Below are 18,440 nucleotides of genomic sequence, written 5' to 3'. Positions count from 1 at the left end.
TTTTAAAACTGATGGGAATTCATCATCATCCTTATTTTATTGTGTTATAAAACTATTTTATGGTATAAAGATTGTGATCTTTCTGTGCCAAGGCAGTACAATTTCTTATATGGGTGAAAATTTCTATATGCATGAATTGTTCTAGCTAAATAATACAGCCTTTCTTTCAAATACTGTAATTGTAATTACTGAGTTTTTTTGTTTTACAAACTCTGGGAAGTTTGAGAGTAGGTAAACAATGCTAGAGCTGTTGGGAGAGGATATTAAATCATGTAGAAAATTAGTCCTAGCATTGTCTATGCAAATGCCAAAAACTGCAGTCATCTAAGAGCCCAAATCTGTTTTTTAAAGTAAAAATTCTCTGTCAAAATAATTTTGCATTTGCCGAGGCCTAGCGTACCTATAACTATTTAAGACACATGTTATATGCACGTATAGATCAGTTCCTGATCAGGACAAAAAATATAGTTCCTTTATATTTAAAACATTAAGTAATTTTTCTATTGAATAATTTAAAATTGGGCATACAGTAATACGGGAATGAGCTAAAGAATACTTTGGAGTTGTTTGATTTATTCTACCTGAAAGCTACGTGAGAAATTCAAATTTTGGCTTGTGAATTAATATGACTGTACTTTAAAGCAACTTATGTATTGAATTTTAACAATCCTAAACTAGAACAACTAATGCTTGTGCAGAAATAGAATTTTAGAATTGATGCCAGGGCATCTGAGTTGTGCCTACTTGGAAAAGTAAGCAAATACAGCTAGTCCTCCACTTACGATCACAATAGAGTCCAAAATTTCTGTTAAGGGAGACATTTGTTATGTGAATCTTGTCCCCACTGCCACAGTTAAGTGAATCACTGCAGTTGATATGCTAATAACCTAGTTGTTAAGTGAATCTGGCTTCTCCATTGACTTTGCTTGTCAAAAGGTCACAAAAGGGGATCACATAATCTTGGGACACAGCAACGGTCATAAATACATGCCACTTGTCAGGCATCTGAATTTTGATCTTGTGATCCTGGAGATCAGAGGTAGTTCCTACCGGTTCGGACCGGTTTGGCCAAGTAGGTAGTAAGTCAGCCCTCCACGCACCCAAACCGGTTCTATCGGCGGCGCCATCTTGTTTTTTGCTTCTGCCCATGAGCGAACCGGCAGTAAAAGAAGACGGAACCTACCCCTGCTGGAAATGCTCCGAAGGTTGCAACTGTGAAAAATTGTCATAAGTCACTTTTTTCAGTGCCGTTGTAACTTTGAATGATCATAAATGAACTGATTTAAATCGAGGACTACCTATATTCAGATTGTTCCTTTTTAACCTAGACTAGTATTTCTTTTTTCTTTCTGTAGCATTTTAAAGAAAAATATCTGTCCTATGGTCCTTGTAATAAAGATTTAAGATAGTTCTTATAATAGTTGCTTTGGAGATTGATTTTAAAAGAATGTTATTGTCCTAAATGTTTGATGGAACTCACCAATATGCTTGCTTATTGGTAGTTTTCTTAATTATTCAATTCAGTTTGTACAGACCTATTTAAATTAAAGTATTCTTATATTTTAAAAAAACGATAGTTATACTTTTTTTCTGACCATCTAATACAGGGGTGTCAAACTCAAGACCCGTGGGCCGGATCCAGCCCACAGAGTGCTTAGATCTGGCCTGCAGTGCCGCCCTGGAAATAGCAAAGGACTGGCCTGCAGTGCCTCTGCCAGTGAAGACAGCACTTGGGAGGGTTGCGTGTGGCCTGCCCAAGCTCCGTTTTTGGCTCTGGCAGCCTCCTGCAACCCTCTGCCAGTGAAAACAGACGGCTCTCCCAAGCTCTGTTTCACTGGCAGAGCGCTCAGACCTCCACAGGTGCCCCCGAAATGAGTGATGTCGAGCTGGCCTTGCCCACCCTGGCCATGACCCCCCCCCAGCCCCCATGATTCAACCCTCAATGAAATCGAGTTTGACACCCTGATCTAATAAATCTGTTTGTTACTGATTTACATTTTGTGATCCTTTCTGCTGTTTGTTACATGGGTTCCACGGAATGGGGCAGATGAAACTGATTGAATAATTGAAATTGTATTTTTTAAATATATATATATATATATATATATATATATAATAAGCTTGTGACACAAACTATGATTTGTTGAAAAGTCAGAAATGAGGCTGAGTAAATCTTGCAGACAACAGTCATCATGATTTGTTTGGTGATTTTTCCTCCCTGTTAATTTGCTATTGCCTTGACTGGTAACTACTATCAAGCAGAATCTCTTTTAATGTCTGCAAACTCACAATCAGTAAGTCATTCCTCATCTCTTGATAATACTATGAATGGCCAATCTCTAAAATACTTAGACCACCTGGGTAGTTGACATGACCATTCCTAGACATCCTCTTTCTTCTAGAAGAGCCTAAGCAGCACTTGGTTTATCATAGAGTTCAAAACAATAAAATAGTTAAGTGATGGCTGGAATGGAAGTGGAGGAACTCTCAAGAAGAATTGGATTGAAATGGAATCTAACCCTGAAATCCTATTCCCTCCCAGCAGATAATGTGAAAAAGGCATACTTCTCGGCCTACATTGTATCTACATAGAATTAACAACGATGCTTTCCATATTATATGACATCTCATCCATTCACAGGTTGCCAAAGGGGAGCCAAAACAAACTCTGAGAATTTCAGTATTTTGAAGACAAAATTGATTACATTCATATCAATTTCATCTTCAAAAATGGGATAGGAGGTCATAGGGAGGTGACCTCAACAATTGCTTGTTATGTTCAAATGGATTGTTTCCAGCTTGTAGATCTCAAGGTTATGGAAAAGGTAAGATAGAGTGATGAGTCATTTTGCCAGTTTGTTGCCCCTCCTGGGAGATTAAGTAGCAGATGAATGCTGATCCTTTGTTTAAGGAAATGATTAATACTTCCTTAAGGAGATGATTAATGCCTTTCTAACTAATTTATAACTTACCAGGATGTATGGATAAGCCCATAGATGTAACAAGCGACTCCTAGTTACCTTTTTGTATGCAAATATACTCAATAATTGAATTGATCAGTTAAGTAGCAACCTTGATGCACTTTTTGGAAGTCAGTTCCATGATGTCAGGAATGTTTATTCTGAATGCATAGGATTGTTTGGTTTAGCAATGTATAGCAATGGCATTGCTATAAAATATTTTGACTATTCTGAGTTGAATTGTTGTACAGATGTTGCTTATAAGATCATCATGGAGAAAATTTACCTGTGTAATCTCTAAAAGTTTACACTGATTTGATGGCACATAATTAAAACAACAAATGTTGCTTACAACATTTTGTCAGTCATAATAGCATTTCTGTCTGAACATTTCCCTCTGAATTTCCTGCCTGGAGGCATGTATTCTGAATATATTCATTCATATTTGATAGTACAGCCATGAATCAGTGACATTTGGGTAAATGTATGGTCCTTGTCTCATATAATTCAGAACTTAATTGTAAATTCATTATGTGGGGTTAAAATATGTTGGAACAATGATCTTGCTTTAAAAATAACTTTCGTCAGTTTGAGAATTACAATAATTCTAATCTTCCAATTGACTAGGATTACAGAGCACCATAATGCTGTCAGCCCAGGTGTTTACAATAATGAATCTGTTGTTTTAATTTCCTGATCTGCTGAGTCGGTCACTTTTGTTGCTGACATAATATAGAGCATAAAGTAGAACTAGCAAGATTTCTGCAGATCAATCTGGTTTAGAGCAAGTTCTGAAAGTTTTGGAAATAGTGGGCTGTAATATTAAGAGGAAGGCTGTGTGAGTAGAAATGTATACTGTTGTGTCCCAAACTAGAATAAGTCTTATGGAGGTCTGCTTTATACAACATGATGACCTCAATATACAATAGGTTGGTAACAGTGAAGTGGTCTGAGAGTTATTTATGAGGGATGGACAGGAAAGAATTGAGTTTCTATTTATCATTTTTCTGCATCAGTTGAGTGTGTTGTGTGTGTGTGTTTGTTTGTGTGTGTGTATGTGTTGTAGGTAACATTCATACTTGGTTATTTACCAAGGACATCAACAATCTTGACTTAGAAATACATAACATAATGCAAATAGATAGACTAAGATAGGAAACAGAAGACTAGATAATATTACAAGGTGAGATAAAAAAAATTCCAAAATAAATATGGTGGAGAAAAGATAGTTAAAAGAGTATCAGTTCCACTAAATATGTTACCTCAAGCTAGTATTTATAACATCAAGCCTTTGTGTAAATGTTAACAGTGAGCAAGGTTTTGTATGGCTCTTTTGGTTTATGTCTTTCCTTTTGACCCATTTGTTCTTAAGCTGAGGGCATCAATGAACATTCCAAATAAGATCTCTTTGCAAAAGAAGAAGAATTTGTCATACCACTACTATTAAAATATTTTGTTCACTATTCCATCTTTATCATCATAATGGTGAAAAGATGGAAGAAATGAAGAAAATGTAGATTAGTTGAAAAAAGGAGAAATAATCATTTGGGATTCTTTGGGATTCTGTGAACAAGTTGGAACAATTGAATGACAGAAACCTCACTTCATGGAAGGGTGTTATTTGCTTATCATACAATTATGGCATATAGAATCAACTTTCTCAATAATTCTTAGTGTTGCTTTGAGAACTGTATAGTAAATTAAGCTGAAATTGCCTATTGCAAATAGTAAGCATCTTCTGAGGGCAAATGGCTAATTTCACTTCTTCCCATATCATACTCTGGAACCTTCTTGTATATATCCATTAGAAATTCATTATCACTCATCCTTCTTTGTTTTGCTTCTTGAACAATCTTTGGAAATTATTACCTTGAATTATGGTGGACAAAATTGGCAGTAATAATGATTCACTTATTTGTTAATGAATCATATTGTTCACAGAGCATGATCTCAATCACAGGTCATGGGATTGTAGCTCCTATTCACCATGAGAAATTCACAATCCAGTTTTTATACCAAATAGCTATGAACATTTGCATCTATTTATTAAATTTATATAGCTGTCCAACTCACGAGAAGTGATTTGGGCAGCATACTAAAAAGTACAGTTCTATTTAGAATTATTCACTGAGCCAGGAATAAAAAAATGGGGGAAGGGAAGAAACATGCAGTTGAATATACTCTGTACCAGAGTATTTTTTTAGGTGGAGTGAAGGTACCACAGTCATGCAAATCTTATCAAGTATGAGATATTGCTAAAAGATAATTTCTGGGTGTAAAAGTTTCACTTCCTAACATTATGATATTACTCAATGCTATGTGAGATATGTGGATTCCTTTGAAAAGAAATTAACTGCTAGACCATCTTCACATTAACAAAGATGAAGACAATTTCAGTTGTTGTATCAAGTAAAAAAGTCATTCAAAGCCAGATATTTTAAAATATTTGGAAAATTATGTATTTACATTCTGATTTCAAACTACTGCTATTCTCATTTAAATGTCCTAATGTTGCAAGAGTTCATCATTTCATATGTGAAATCAAACAAAATAATCTAAATGGATCCAGAGAACCTTCTTTGTTGAAGCATTGCTCTTCTAGCATTCTTGGGGAATGCTGCTACCCTGCATTCATTTAGAAAATTGTTAAAAGCATGGCTTTTCCTTTAATTAGTTAAGTAGTGAGCTGTTATAATCATGCAGTCAGACAGCTTTATTATTCTTAAAAATAAAAAAGCATGAATATTTATAGTAAATGTTCATTAAACAATAAATGTGTTGGGGACATGTAATTAAGTTACAGCATGTTTATGGACTTTTAATACTGTTATTTAGCGCTTTTGTTTGTTTCAATTAATAATTATATTCTATGTTAGTAAAATATTATTTTTTCCACCAATGCATGTATTTGTTTGAATTTGATGGTTGCTTGCCTTTTTCCTAAATGTATTCAGGAAAAGCTCCTGTGCAATTAGTTTATGAAAACATTATGTTCAGAAATAATCTTACTGATAATCAGATTGCTTTTAGTTCTAAAGTTGTTACTGTGTACATTATATAATCCAAAACTTTGGCATAGTTGAAATCTTACATGCATAATAATTTTAAGTGTATGAGGTGGAATTTACATTATTTAGCTTCCAGTGGTGGGTTCCGGATCCTGTTCCAACAGGCCCGGTTGGAACGGGCCCTTCGTCATCCACATGGATACACGCAGTGCGCGCATGCGTCTTACTGTCCAGCGACACCTTTGCGAGCCTCCGTGACTCTCCAGCTGCTCAGCGGAGCATCTTACGGCTGCTGTATACGCCGTGCACAGAAACGCCGAAGACTTTAAAAACAGGTAAGGAGCAAGAGCAGGCAGGTGGGCCCTCCGGAGCACCATATCGGAACAGTACCCAGTGCTCCGGGCAGGCTCCAGTACGCCTTTACCGGGGCGTACTGCCTGCACCCACCACTGTTAGCTTCCCAAGTTTACTAATTGTAGCAAGGTTTTTTCACTGTGTGACAAGAATAAAATATAACTTGCCAGCAAAATAATGTGTTATATTTTTTCTTCTGGAATCATACTTCTAATGGGATGACACTTCAAAATTAAATATTTGATTAAAACAGATGTTTGAAAGGACAGGCCAAGGAAGCTTATGGGATAGAACAGTTTTGCAAAGAAAAGTCAAGGAATACTCAAATTAGCATTAGTCTACTGAGAATTCACAGGTAGTCTTTGACTTACAACCACAGTTGGAACCATAATTTCCATTTCTAAGCAAAGCAGTTGTTAAGTGAGTTGCGCCCTATTTTGGGGGCTTTTTTGCCATGGTTGTTAAGTGAATCATTGCAATGAAGTGAATCATGCAGTTGTTAAGTAAATCCAACTTCCCATGTTGACTTTGCTTGTTGGAAGCCAGCTGGAAATATCGCAAATGGTGATCACATGACTTTGGGATGCTACATCTGTTGTAAATACATGTCAGTTGCCAAGCAACCAAATTTTAATCATGTGACCATGGGGATGCTGCAATGGTCATAAGTGTGAAAATCAGTCATGACACTTTTTTCAATGCTATTGTCACTTTGAACAGTCACTCAATGAATGCTTATAAGTCACAGACTATTTATATAGAAATAGTGTCAAGATTAAAATAAATCGACATTCCTCTCAATTTATATTGGTCAAATTTCACTTAAAATATTGCATTTAGTCTGGGCATTACACTGGAATGAGCTTCCTTTTATGCCCACTTCTCTTCATTTCTTTTCTTATGGAATTGATGACAAGGCTTCAGGAAATGACTGATCTCTTCGTCCCCCCAATTTGTTAAATATGCTGAATCATGGATCATATGATCTCTGCATCTTGGGTTTTGGTGTCTGATAACAACTTCATGCCATACTTCTATAGTATTCTGGATATTATTCAAATCCTTTTATTTATTTTGTTATTAAATTTATATACGTCCCATCTCCCACTCAGCTGATATACTTTTTAGTGCTGCTAACTTAATCATCTTTGTTTTAGTCTATAGGTGGTCACTGTGTTTATACTGTACACAGAGGCTATCATTACAGTTGATTGGAGTAGAACTACTCAAACATAAACATGGTTTATTTATAACAGTGGTATGATTACTATATTTAAATTTTGAGGTCAACTGAAGGCCACCCTCCTGTTTACATATTACATTTTGCATTCAGAAAATTGATACTTTTCATGGCTAATTTCCAGTACACGAGGACTAACTACAGTACAATCTTGGTAAATATGTCCACTAATAGATGTTATATTTCTGTGCCAGTTTTTTTTAACAAAGAAAGTAATGCTGAGAGTTTCTTCCTTGGATGTTTGGATTTAAAATTTTCATATGATAAGAAATAATGTATTAGGTGAGTCTAAAGTTACAAAACACAGTCTTTTGAATTATCTCTTAAATTAATTTTATTAAAGTTCTTTACAAAGTAAAATCAATACAAACGTAAAGAAAAAAAGTAAAGTAAAAAAGTGAAAACTAAATAGGAAAAAAGAAAAGAAAAGTGGTTTCTGATCTTTTCAGCAGCTATAAATGCGTTTACATTTTGTCCTCTTTCTATCTGGTTACATCTTGGATCTTTTCTTTCCATATTCTATCATTTGTATTCATCAAACCCATAAATCATGTTCATTTCTTTGCATTTTCAGCAAAAAGTCGATAAAGGGTTTAAAGTCACTGACAAATATTTTGTCAGTGACTTTAAATATTTTCTGAATCAGACAAGTCAATTTTACCAGCCCTGAAAATTCTGTCATCTTTATTAACCGTTTGTTCATTGTGAGTATTTCAACGTCTTTCCATCTTTGTGCACACAATAATCTCACTGCACTTACCACATACTAAAGCAATCATCCATGAGTCTCTTCTGACAATCTTTTGAATTCTCAAAAGTAGCCTTCATCAAAGCAGGCAACAGAGAATGAAAAAGAGAGCTGATATGCAAGCCATATTTTTCTCAGTTGGGAGGAATATTGGAGCTGGCTCCAGACATGTAAATTAGGCTAATATCAGATGCAGCAGAACAGTCATTAAACTGTTGGGATGAATAAACATACAAACTGTGATTATTTCCTCTTTTTTGAAATCCAGCTGTTAATCTTGAATCGGCTTCCAATCTGTAGCTAAATGCAAACATTAGAACATTTGCTCTTTTATAGTTTGTAATCATGTTTAAAGAACAATTTTTACTTAGCAACCAATTCACTCTGCTCTGTTGACTAATGATACATCTTAACCCCTTATTCTTAAGCTTCTGCCTCAGAATTTGCTTTCTTAAAATATATGTTTGTTCTGTAAAGATAGAAATTATACTTTGATGGCAAGAAAAGCAAAGTAATACAATATGAACAGTAGCTACAGTATGAAGCAGAAGATACCATGTTAGTACTGAACATCAGAGATTTGTAAATTTAGTAATTGAAATACTAAAATGGAAAACAAATTTTTTTTGGAGGGGGGGAGAAAAAAATTGTAAAGAGAAAGCCTGATATCTTGGAGGAAATCATTTATTTACTAAATTTTTATCATTCTTTTATTTTTGGTTAAATCAAGGTAGCATACATATCTCATTCGCCTGTCTCCTGTTTTTTCCCTACAACAGCAATCCTGCAAGATGGATTGGTTTAAGAGAAGAGAATGACTGGCTCAAAATCACCCTGTCAGTTAAGGGAGGACTAGAACTCATTGCTTGATTTATAACCCAGCTCTTAACCACTGTCGTGTTGTCTTTCTTTAAAATTTAAATGTGGGGAGGGAATAAAGAGGGACTGCAAAAGAAATAGATGGTTCTACATCTTTAATCAAAAGAAATACCCAAACTTCTATTATCTACAAACCTGCTCTATAGTAGTGCAGCAAATTTGAATATTTAAGGAATATTTGATCATGTTTCTAATATTAGTAATACATTGCTAGACCTAGTAATACTTTCAGGTACTCTTTCATCTCTATTTAAATGATCCAGAAAATGGAACTGGAAATGTACTGTTGATTCCAAATTTCCAAGTGTGGCAATGTGCACGTGTACAAGGGCAATATATTGTAATTATGTATTTATTTATTTATATTTATTTATTTACATCCAACCTTTATTATTTTTACAAATAACTCAACATGGCAAATATATCCAGCTTATCTTCCTCCTCCTATTTTCCCCATAACAACAACAACCCTATGTCATGGCTGACTTGCAACCAGACAACAGAAACAAGGAGGGGGTGGACAGGTTTGGAATGTAAGGGAGGCTTAGGAGGAAATTGGAATGCAAAAGAGCCAACTGTCGCCTGGCAACGTCCTGGTGCCCAAGGTCAAATGATGGGAAGTTCCAAGATACTCAAACCATTTCCCAAAACAAATTGTCTGTAGTTTATTGGTGGACAATGAACAGTGGGTGGCCCAGGGGAGAAAAGGGGATTTTATCTATGCTGCTTCGAGCCCGAAAACTTTGGAACTGGCTTTGCTTTTTCTGTGCTTATGTGGAATTATCAATAAAATTATACTCTTAGTAAAATAATGTCCCAGGGTTTTGTTTTCTTTTTGGCTTTTTACACCAACAGAATGGTTCACAGGCTAGTTCTACAATTGTGGTTGATATACACTCAATTTTTGCACATCTTGATTTTTTCCATATTTGTATTTATAGTAATGAAGGTTCTTTGAAAGAGTATTGTGACTTGTGTGCCTCTACAGAGTTTTTTAAAACTCTACGTGCTTGTTTGATACTTTGTTCTTCTGTAGTAATACTAGTGCAGAACAGTGAAAACATTTACATACTTCTAACTCTACAGCTGGCTAAAAATGTTGGTTAAACAGATTATGAAACAGATAAGAAAAGCCGGGACCTTGGAGAGTCTTGAATAATTGAATAGAAAGTGTTGCAAATGAAGGCTTGATAGCAAGGAGTGTATTGGTTAAGATTTGATGAAGAATGTTAGTACTTGCTATATTTGTGTGCAGTTAGTCCACAAGTTGTTGCAAATTAGCAAACCTTTGGGGGGCAAGGGCACATCTAGAAATTTAAGGGCATATTCAGAAATTTTCTGCCAGGAGCATACATGTTCACAAATTGCCTGCTATGGAACATATGCCATTGCAGTAAATTTATTGTAAAGATTTTAGAAATTATTCCTTTTGTATTGTACTGTTGTGGTTTAAAGAGAGATGAACCATCTCACCATGAAGGGACAGGCCCACCTCACCTGCGCTGGTAGAGGGAACGCCCTGTGGATTCAATCAGCCAAGGAATTTGGGCTGGCAAGCTCCAGGAGAAGCACCTTCACTGGCATAGCTCCGGCCATCTGGAACATCCTGTCCCCTGAGATGAGATTGGCTCCACCCTTCTGATGTTTCATAAGCCTTAAGGCCTGGCTCTGTCAGGTGGCTTGGGGACCCAATGGGGGAGCTTCATACTGAAAGTGGTTGGCTATTATGAAAATTTAATCCCACCTCCCCACCCCTGTGTGTCCGGCTCCCCTCTTTCCCATGTGGTGTTAGTGGTTTGTATTTGTATTTGTTAATGATTTTATCCGCTGTGTTCTATGTTGATCATAATTTTTTTAAAACATTTTAATATTTTTATGCTGTAAGTCATCCAGTCATTGAATACGAGATGGGTGCAAATAAATTTCCTAAATAAATAAATAAAATATTCAAAAGTTAATAATGTAAGTTAATATTTTCTTTTTAGATCCCCCTACAGAGAGCGTCCTGTCGAGGACAGGTAGTCCTTGACTAATGACCACAATTGAGCCCAAAATTTATGTTATTAAGTGAAACAAGTGAGTTTTGCCCCATTTTACCATCTTTCTTGCTGATAAGTGAATCACAGCAGTTGATAAGTTAGTAACATGGTTGTTAAGTGAATCTGTCTTCCCCATTTATTTTGCTTGTCAAAAGATCTCAAAAGGTGATCACATGACTTTGGGACACAGCAATGGTCACAAGTGTGAACCAGTTGCCAAGCATCTGAATTTTGATCACATGGCCATAGGGCTGCTACAAAGGTCTTAAGTGTGAAAAATGGTCATAACTAACTTTTTTCAGTGTCTTTGTAACTTTGAATGGTCACTAAATGAACTGTTGTAAGTCAAGGACTACGTGTAATGATTTGTCAAAGTAGTCAGTATCAGGCCAGGTCCACAAATACACCAATTGAAACTAAGGAAATTAACATTTTGTATATTCCTGTATATTCAAACATGCAATAAGAGGTATTATTGGTTTTTCTTCCTTTCGATAGCCATTTTGGGGTGTTGCAATTGAGCATCCCTAAAGGTTTGTGAAGAAAAAGCTAGGCAATGAAAAGAATAGGAAACATGTACAGTAATAATTTTCAGAAGCAATGAAATCACTGACTTTCCCCTATTGCTAAATAATGCTTTAAGGCTATCTTGTGTTTGCCCCTTCCATATTGTTAAATTATTCATTATTTATAGAGAGAAAATTGTGCAGAAGTTTAAATGTTACTGCTTTTTAATTGCCAAGCGTCATGATGTGAACAATTCCACTTAGTTAGGTTGTGATTTTTGACAACAGTGCCTAAGAATGAATGTTTCAGTAAAGGTCATTCAGGAGTATTAGCTTCAGAGCTGTTGATGCGTTGTAATTTAAGAGTTTATATTGGTTCTCTCAAGCAATATTATTTTAATGATATAATATAGGGATGGAAATTTGCTTTTGATTTCTAATTATTAGCCATCATTTTTTTAAATATACAAGAACCATAGAAAGCAGCTACAGAAAACTGTAAGGATTTGATAAGTAGGGGTTTCTGTTAAAAGACTTACTAAATGCTTTATAGTGTAACTCTTTCATTAGAATGGCTATTAAATTACTCTGAAAGGTTTACTAAATTGGAGAGCATAACTGTACACATCAGTACAATTATTGTACTGATAATAGAAATCGGATATTGGTGGGCTATTTTTTGTGGTCATTATAGTTACTTGCTCTATAGCAGCATGATTTTAAAGGGTTCAATTAATTAATTAACATATACAATTTAGAGGCTGCTTGGCTCCTTAACGACTTTGGGTGGCTTACATATAAGAAGCAAGAAACAGTAAAAGCAAGAGTAGAGATTTTATATGTCCAGCACACAAACCATACACAACAAACAACCATCCTATCTAAAGCCTTGAAGGATAGCCAGGTTTTCAGAATACCATCAGGGTGGGGGTCATATGAATCTCTTGGGGGTTGCTATTGCTACAGACAATACATGCTTCTTAGGTTCTGATGCATGGCATTATTTACCTGAAGCACACCCACTCTGCCAGATTTTGCTGGATGGAAAGAAACTACTGGAAATAGATGCTCCCTCAAACCACCAGTGCTTTATAAGTGGTAACCAGCACCTTGAATTATACTTAGAAACTGGCTGGTGACCAGTGCAGCTCACAGAGCAGTGGTCAGACTTAGGCGTATTGAGCCATGCCCCTTGAACTTCCACATTCTGGATCAGCTGTTGTAATGGCATTCAAGAACAGCCCCACGCAGATCACATTTGCAAAAGTCCATTTGCAAGGTGACTAGGGCATGAGTTTCTGAAGGGCGTCCCAGTGTAGGGATGAATGCCACCTGCTATTTGAACAGAAGCTGTGAATCCAAGACAAAGTCCACATTTTGCAATAGTATCAATTGGGAAAACACCACCCCATCTAAGATAGAGAATCCTCAGGACCAGGAATCCCGGATATCTATGGCCAGTCTTGTCAGGATTGAGCCTCAGTCTATTCTTCCCTATCAACTGCGGTTATTCACTTGCTTAGCAATACAAATTCTGGTCCGAATTGTAGTTGTAAGTCAAGGACTATCTGTATACTTTGTCACAGTACTTTGCCAACTTGGAGCCGGTTTGTTTTGCCATCTTCTGTCTGTACTGAGGCTTCTGATCTGTTATGTAAGTTTCTCATAAGAAATGCTCTGGGATCTTACCTGGGGGAAATATACCAAAAATTGTTATGGGTGTCTGGTTCCATTACAACAATACATGTTTGATTTTGTGTAAACGTATGAACACATGGAATTGTCTTCTGCTGGCTCAGACCATTTGTTCTGACAATTTATTATTGTCTATCACAGTGATGGCGAACCTATGGCACGCGTGCCGCAGGTGGCACGCAGAGCCATTTGTCAGGGCACGGGCGCTCTGGCCAGCTGAGTTCACCCTTTTTAAAAGCCATTTTTCGCCCTCCCCAGGCTCCAGAGGCTTTATAGGAGCCTGGGGAGGGCGAAAACAGCTTCCCCCGCCCCCCGGACGCCCTCCACAGGCGCCAGGGAAGCCTCCGGACAGTCCCTGAAGCCTTTGGAACACTTAAAACGACCCTCGAGCAAACCGGAAGTGACTTCCGGTTTGCTTGGAGGGTCGTTTTGAGCGCTCCGAAGGAGTCAGGGACCATCGGGAGGCTTCCCTGAAGCCTCCAGAGGGCGTCCGGGGGGGTGGGGGAAGCTGTTTTCGCCCTCCCCAGGCTCCTATAAAGCCTCTGGAGCCTGGGGAGGGCGAAAAAAGCATGTAAAAATGGGGGGGGAGCACCTGTAGTGCACGCATGTGCACTGGGGGGTCACACATTGCATTATGGGTGCGGCACGCCCGCACACAACCCCCCTGCGCTCCCCCCACTTATGGCACGTGAGCCAAAAAAGGTTCACCATCGCTGGTCTATCCTAACAACAGCCTCCGGTATCTAAAACAAAGAGGTTATCTATCATTTGTTGCCTGATCCTTATAAAGAGAGATGCTGGTAATGAATCTTCTGCATACAAACCAGGTGTTCATGCTAAGCCATGTCTCCTTCTAAGCTGTAGAAATGTGCATGATGGAGCAGAGTATTGTACATGTTGCCATGCATTGTGAATTTCATTAGCTATTATTAGAAAGACCCTGCGTTCTTGTTCTTAACGTTTAGAAAGCATTTGTTAATCATTTAAGCAGGCATTTGTCAATTGGGGATGTTATGATTAGATCCCCAAAAGTTCATGATACTATTATTTATTATGTCTTCATGAATTAATTGAAATCTTTTTAAAATGCCATATGGTTATGTTATGTTACATTATGTTACGTTACCGAAATTGAAATCCTTCTAAGGTGCCAAGATCTGCCTAGGGTAATTGAAGTGACATAAAAATATCAATATTAATAACTGAATAAAAGTTGCATATGTAATATTCTGTGTATTTCAAAGTGAAAGGACTCCAGGTTATCAAATTCAAATTCAAAGCCTTTATTGTCATTGTACATTATGTTTACAATGAAATTGTTTAGCCTCTACTGGTGCAGTCCATACAAGAATACAAGACAACATGAATAATATAAATTGTTATAATATCATATAAATTATTATAATATAATACAAATTATAATAATATCATACAAATTATTATAATATAATATAAATTATTATAATATAAATTATCATAAGACATAGGTATGACTACAACACTTCTACATAATACTAAGATACTGTGACTAGATAAGAATCTCTGCTGATCCCTTCTTGGCTTTAATGGAAGATTGGGATGAAAGTAGGATGATACAGTTTTATGGTACAAGCAACTGAATGTTACAGATACAATACAATACAATAGTAGAGTTGGAAGGGACCTTGGAGGTCTTCTAGTCCAACCCCCTGCCTAGGCAGGAAACCCTATACCGTTCCAGACAAATGGCTATCCAACATCTTCTTAAAGACTTCCAGATTACATGGTATCTCTTGTATTATCTGAATGTTAAATAGCTTTGCAATAATATTGTTTGCAATAATTTTCTTCAAAGAAATATGCAGTATTTTTGATTGTCATGATCATTGCTCTTTCTTTGATTTACTTTTAGCTCTTCTTCAACGAGTAGCCGAACTAGAGAAAGTCAATGATGAATTTCTACGTACAAAACAGAATCTCGAGCAAGAATTTAATCAAAAGAGAGCCAAGTTTAAAGAACTGTATCTGGCTAAAGAAGGTAATATTTAATTATTCTAAGTAGAGGTAGAAATGCTAACTCTTAACTATGATGGCTAGGTAGAAAATTCTTATTTTTTGAGGGAATGTAGTGTTTGAGAAAACATATGTGAGCATCTTTCCCACATGGGAAAGCATTATTCTTTGCCTCACAAGATATAAAGACCCTTCACAACTCTTAGGCTTTAAAATGGGTTGAAAAAGTATAGTACATAATTTAGAATGGAATACACATAGTCCTTGACTTATGACCAGTTTTTCAGTGACTGTTTGAAGTTACAACAGCAGTGAACAAATGGTGGCTATGAGCAGACCTCAAAGTTCTGGCTGTTCCAGCATTTTCTATGGCTGTGTGATTGCACTCTGGGCACTTAGCACCCTGCATTTATGGCCAGTTGTGGCTTACTTCTGTATAACTTCAATGAACACAAGACTGATTTGAAATAGTGGGTATCATCTTGAAGAATTTTCGGCGAGCCTGTGATCCCATCCCATTTTGTTTGAGTAGAAGCACCTTGACTAATAAGGAATGTCTATTGATTTTGTGTTAACTGGATTATTACAGCCCTTGAGAAGAGACAAAGGATGTCCTTGCATGTCACGAGAAAAAAATTAAAAGGTATTAGGCCAGTTTCAAGCTTAGATTTTACAGATTAATGACATTAAACCAACTCATGAAATTAGTGGAGAAAGAATTGGCAAGCTCTTTAATAGCATTAAATAGTCTGTATTAGGCCTGGGAGAGAGATTAATAACTTGGATTCATAATATGAGTTCATAAATTGAGCAGTCATAATGATTACCATTCCAATGTTTAGTATGTTCAAGATTCTTCAAATTATATTACAAGATTACCCCTTAAGATGTAGGAAATAAAGTAAATGTTTATACCATTAGCTTTTGGGATAGAAGGAACTTTTGGGTAATGGGGGAAATAGAGAACATTTTTAAAGATTCACAGAAGCCGCTTTTCAATTTTGAAATAGCAGCTCTTCCCCTTTGTTGCTTTTTTGAAGGAGCTGCATTGCCTGTCCTCCCACCCTGGTGTCTTTCAAATCTTTTCCCCAAAGGTGCTTTTTCAAAAGGCAATTGGACTTCCTTATTTTTTTTCCTTGAAAATGTTTCGCTTCTCATCCAAGAAACTTCTTTAGTTCTGACTGAATGGCGAGGAATAGAAATATTTCTATACTTTGCAGCCATCTAGTCGTTAGTACTCTCAAGGTTGGTTCTATTCAAAGAACATAAATCTTTCTTCCCCCGCCATTCAGTCAGAACTGAAGAAGCTTCTTGGATGAGAAGCGAAATGTCTTCAAGGAAAAAAAAAGTCCAGTTGCCTTTTGAAAAAAGCACCTTTGGGACAACCATGGCCTAAATGCCTGAGAATCTCTATAGACATTCAGATCTTTTGTTTTTTAGTCCTCTTACCTTAAGAAGAAATATTCCTCTATATTTTCCCCTAATTTCTATATCATGCCCTCCTTGTTTCTCCTAGCAAAGAATAATGGAGGTCACAGGCCTTAATAGAAAAAAGGGAAATGTGGCATATGAATGGTGGCATATTTCTAAAACTTCCATAACAGGATATTTGGTTACATTGAGAGTTTCTCTGATTTTTAAAATCATCCAGAATATGAGGAAGGTTTCAGCAGAAGGCCTCACCTATTGGTTAAAGAAGGCAGGTTGTTTTGGTTCTTATTAATCCATTGGCACATGAGATGTGTAACTATCCAAAGCTTCTCCAAAGTCTGTTATTTATCCTTATTTGGAGCTGTTCCAGGAAACAATCTGGAAACTAGAAGACAAAAAGTTGATCAAATTGGGTTACCTGACAGAAGTTATGAATAATATAATCTGTATGAACTTTTAAGAACAGAATATACAAAACAAGATAAAAGGCTTTTAAATTTTGATGTCACACAGTACCAAAAGATAGCATTTTTTTTCTATTATTAAGGAGGCTGCAAGGTTGTTGTTTTTTTATTGTGAACATGCTGTTCAACTGAGTGTGTAGAAGTCTATAACTATAGCTTGGCATGTGGTTAAAGTAGGTTATTTCTAGGGTAATCCAATCTGAAAAGGTAGGGCAGCTTCTTCCTGCAGAAAGCACCCTTGACTCTGTTCAAGAAGAGGCATGGTCTCAATTTTTTTTAAAAATGCCCTCATCCTAAAATGGCAAATTCATGGTAAGTATAAAGTCTGCTTTCTGATACTAGGAAATATGATTCCATAATAAAAAGCAGTTTTAAAACAACAGTATGGATTTAAATATTTCAAGCTTATCATAGAGTTGGAAGGGGAACTGAGAATGAGACATCAAACTAGAGTAGTAAACTGGGTGTAGAATTTACACTGATTTGCTTAGAGCAGTGTTTCTCAAACTTGGCAACTTTAAGTCCTGTGGACTTCAACTCCCAGAATCCCCCAGCCAGCATAGCTGGCTGGGGAATTCTGGGAGTTGAAGTCCACAGGACTTAAAGTCGCCAAGTTTGAGAAACACTGGCTTAGAGCTAATCCAATATTAGCAATAAGTGGGAGGTTTCTCCCCTTGGCTCCAGGAATCTCTAAAATAAATAAATGTTTATATAACCATTCCCTACTGTTTTTAAAGAGGATCTGAAGAGGCAAAATGCAGAATTGCAGACAGCACATGATGATCTGGAGAAACTTCAAAAGCAGCTCATGGAAGCACAGGCTGAAATGGAGAACATCAAAGCCATTGCTACAGTGTCTGAAAATACTAAACAGGAAGCTATTGATGACATAAAGAAGCAGTGGCAGGAAGATGTTGCCTCTCTGCAGGCTATAATGAAAGGTAGGACTAATAAAAATGGATGGATTGTTAGGCCAGTTTCATACTATCCCCAACACATAGCTTGCTATTCCAAACCACTATATAGAAAATCTGCCTACTTCAAATAGCTCTTGTGGAAAGGAAAGTGCACTAAGTTGATTCAGAAGAATGATTTGATATATGTGATCATCGTTTGGCATCTTC

At 36.6% G+C, this 18,440-nt stretch overlaps 1 protein-coding gene across 1 annotated transcript in view; it reads left to right on the top strand.

Annotated features, from left to right (window-relative positions):
* Positions 1–18,440, top strand: part of RABEP1 (rabaptin, RAB GTPase binding effector protein 1) — a 57,831-nt gene that overhangs the window by 8,558 nt on the left and 30,833 nt on the right. The window contains exons 2-3 of the mRNA XM_081940394.1: positions 15,321–15,446; positions 18,054–18,257. Of these exons, the coding sequence (XP_081796520.1) occupies positions 15,321–15,446; positions 18,054–18,257 (330 nt within the window). The remainder of the gene's footprint in view (positions 1–15,320; positions 15,447–18,053; positions 18,258–18,440) is intronic.

Source organism: Natrix helvetica, assembly GCF_964273705.1.
Source record: "Natrix helvetica genome assembly, chromosome: 2".
NCBI classification, from domain to species: Eukaryota; Metazoa; Chordata; class Lepidosauria; order Squamata; family Natricidae; genus Natrix; species Natrix helvetica.
Note: the sequence above shows the minus strand (reverse complement) of the source record. Positions and strands in the feature narration are given on the sequence as shown.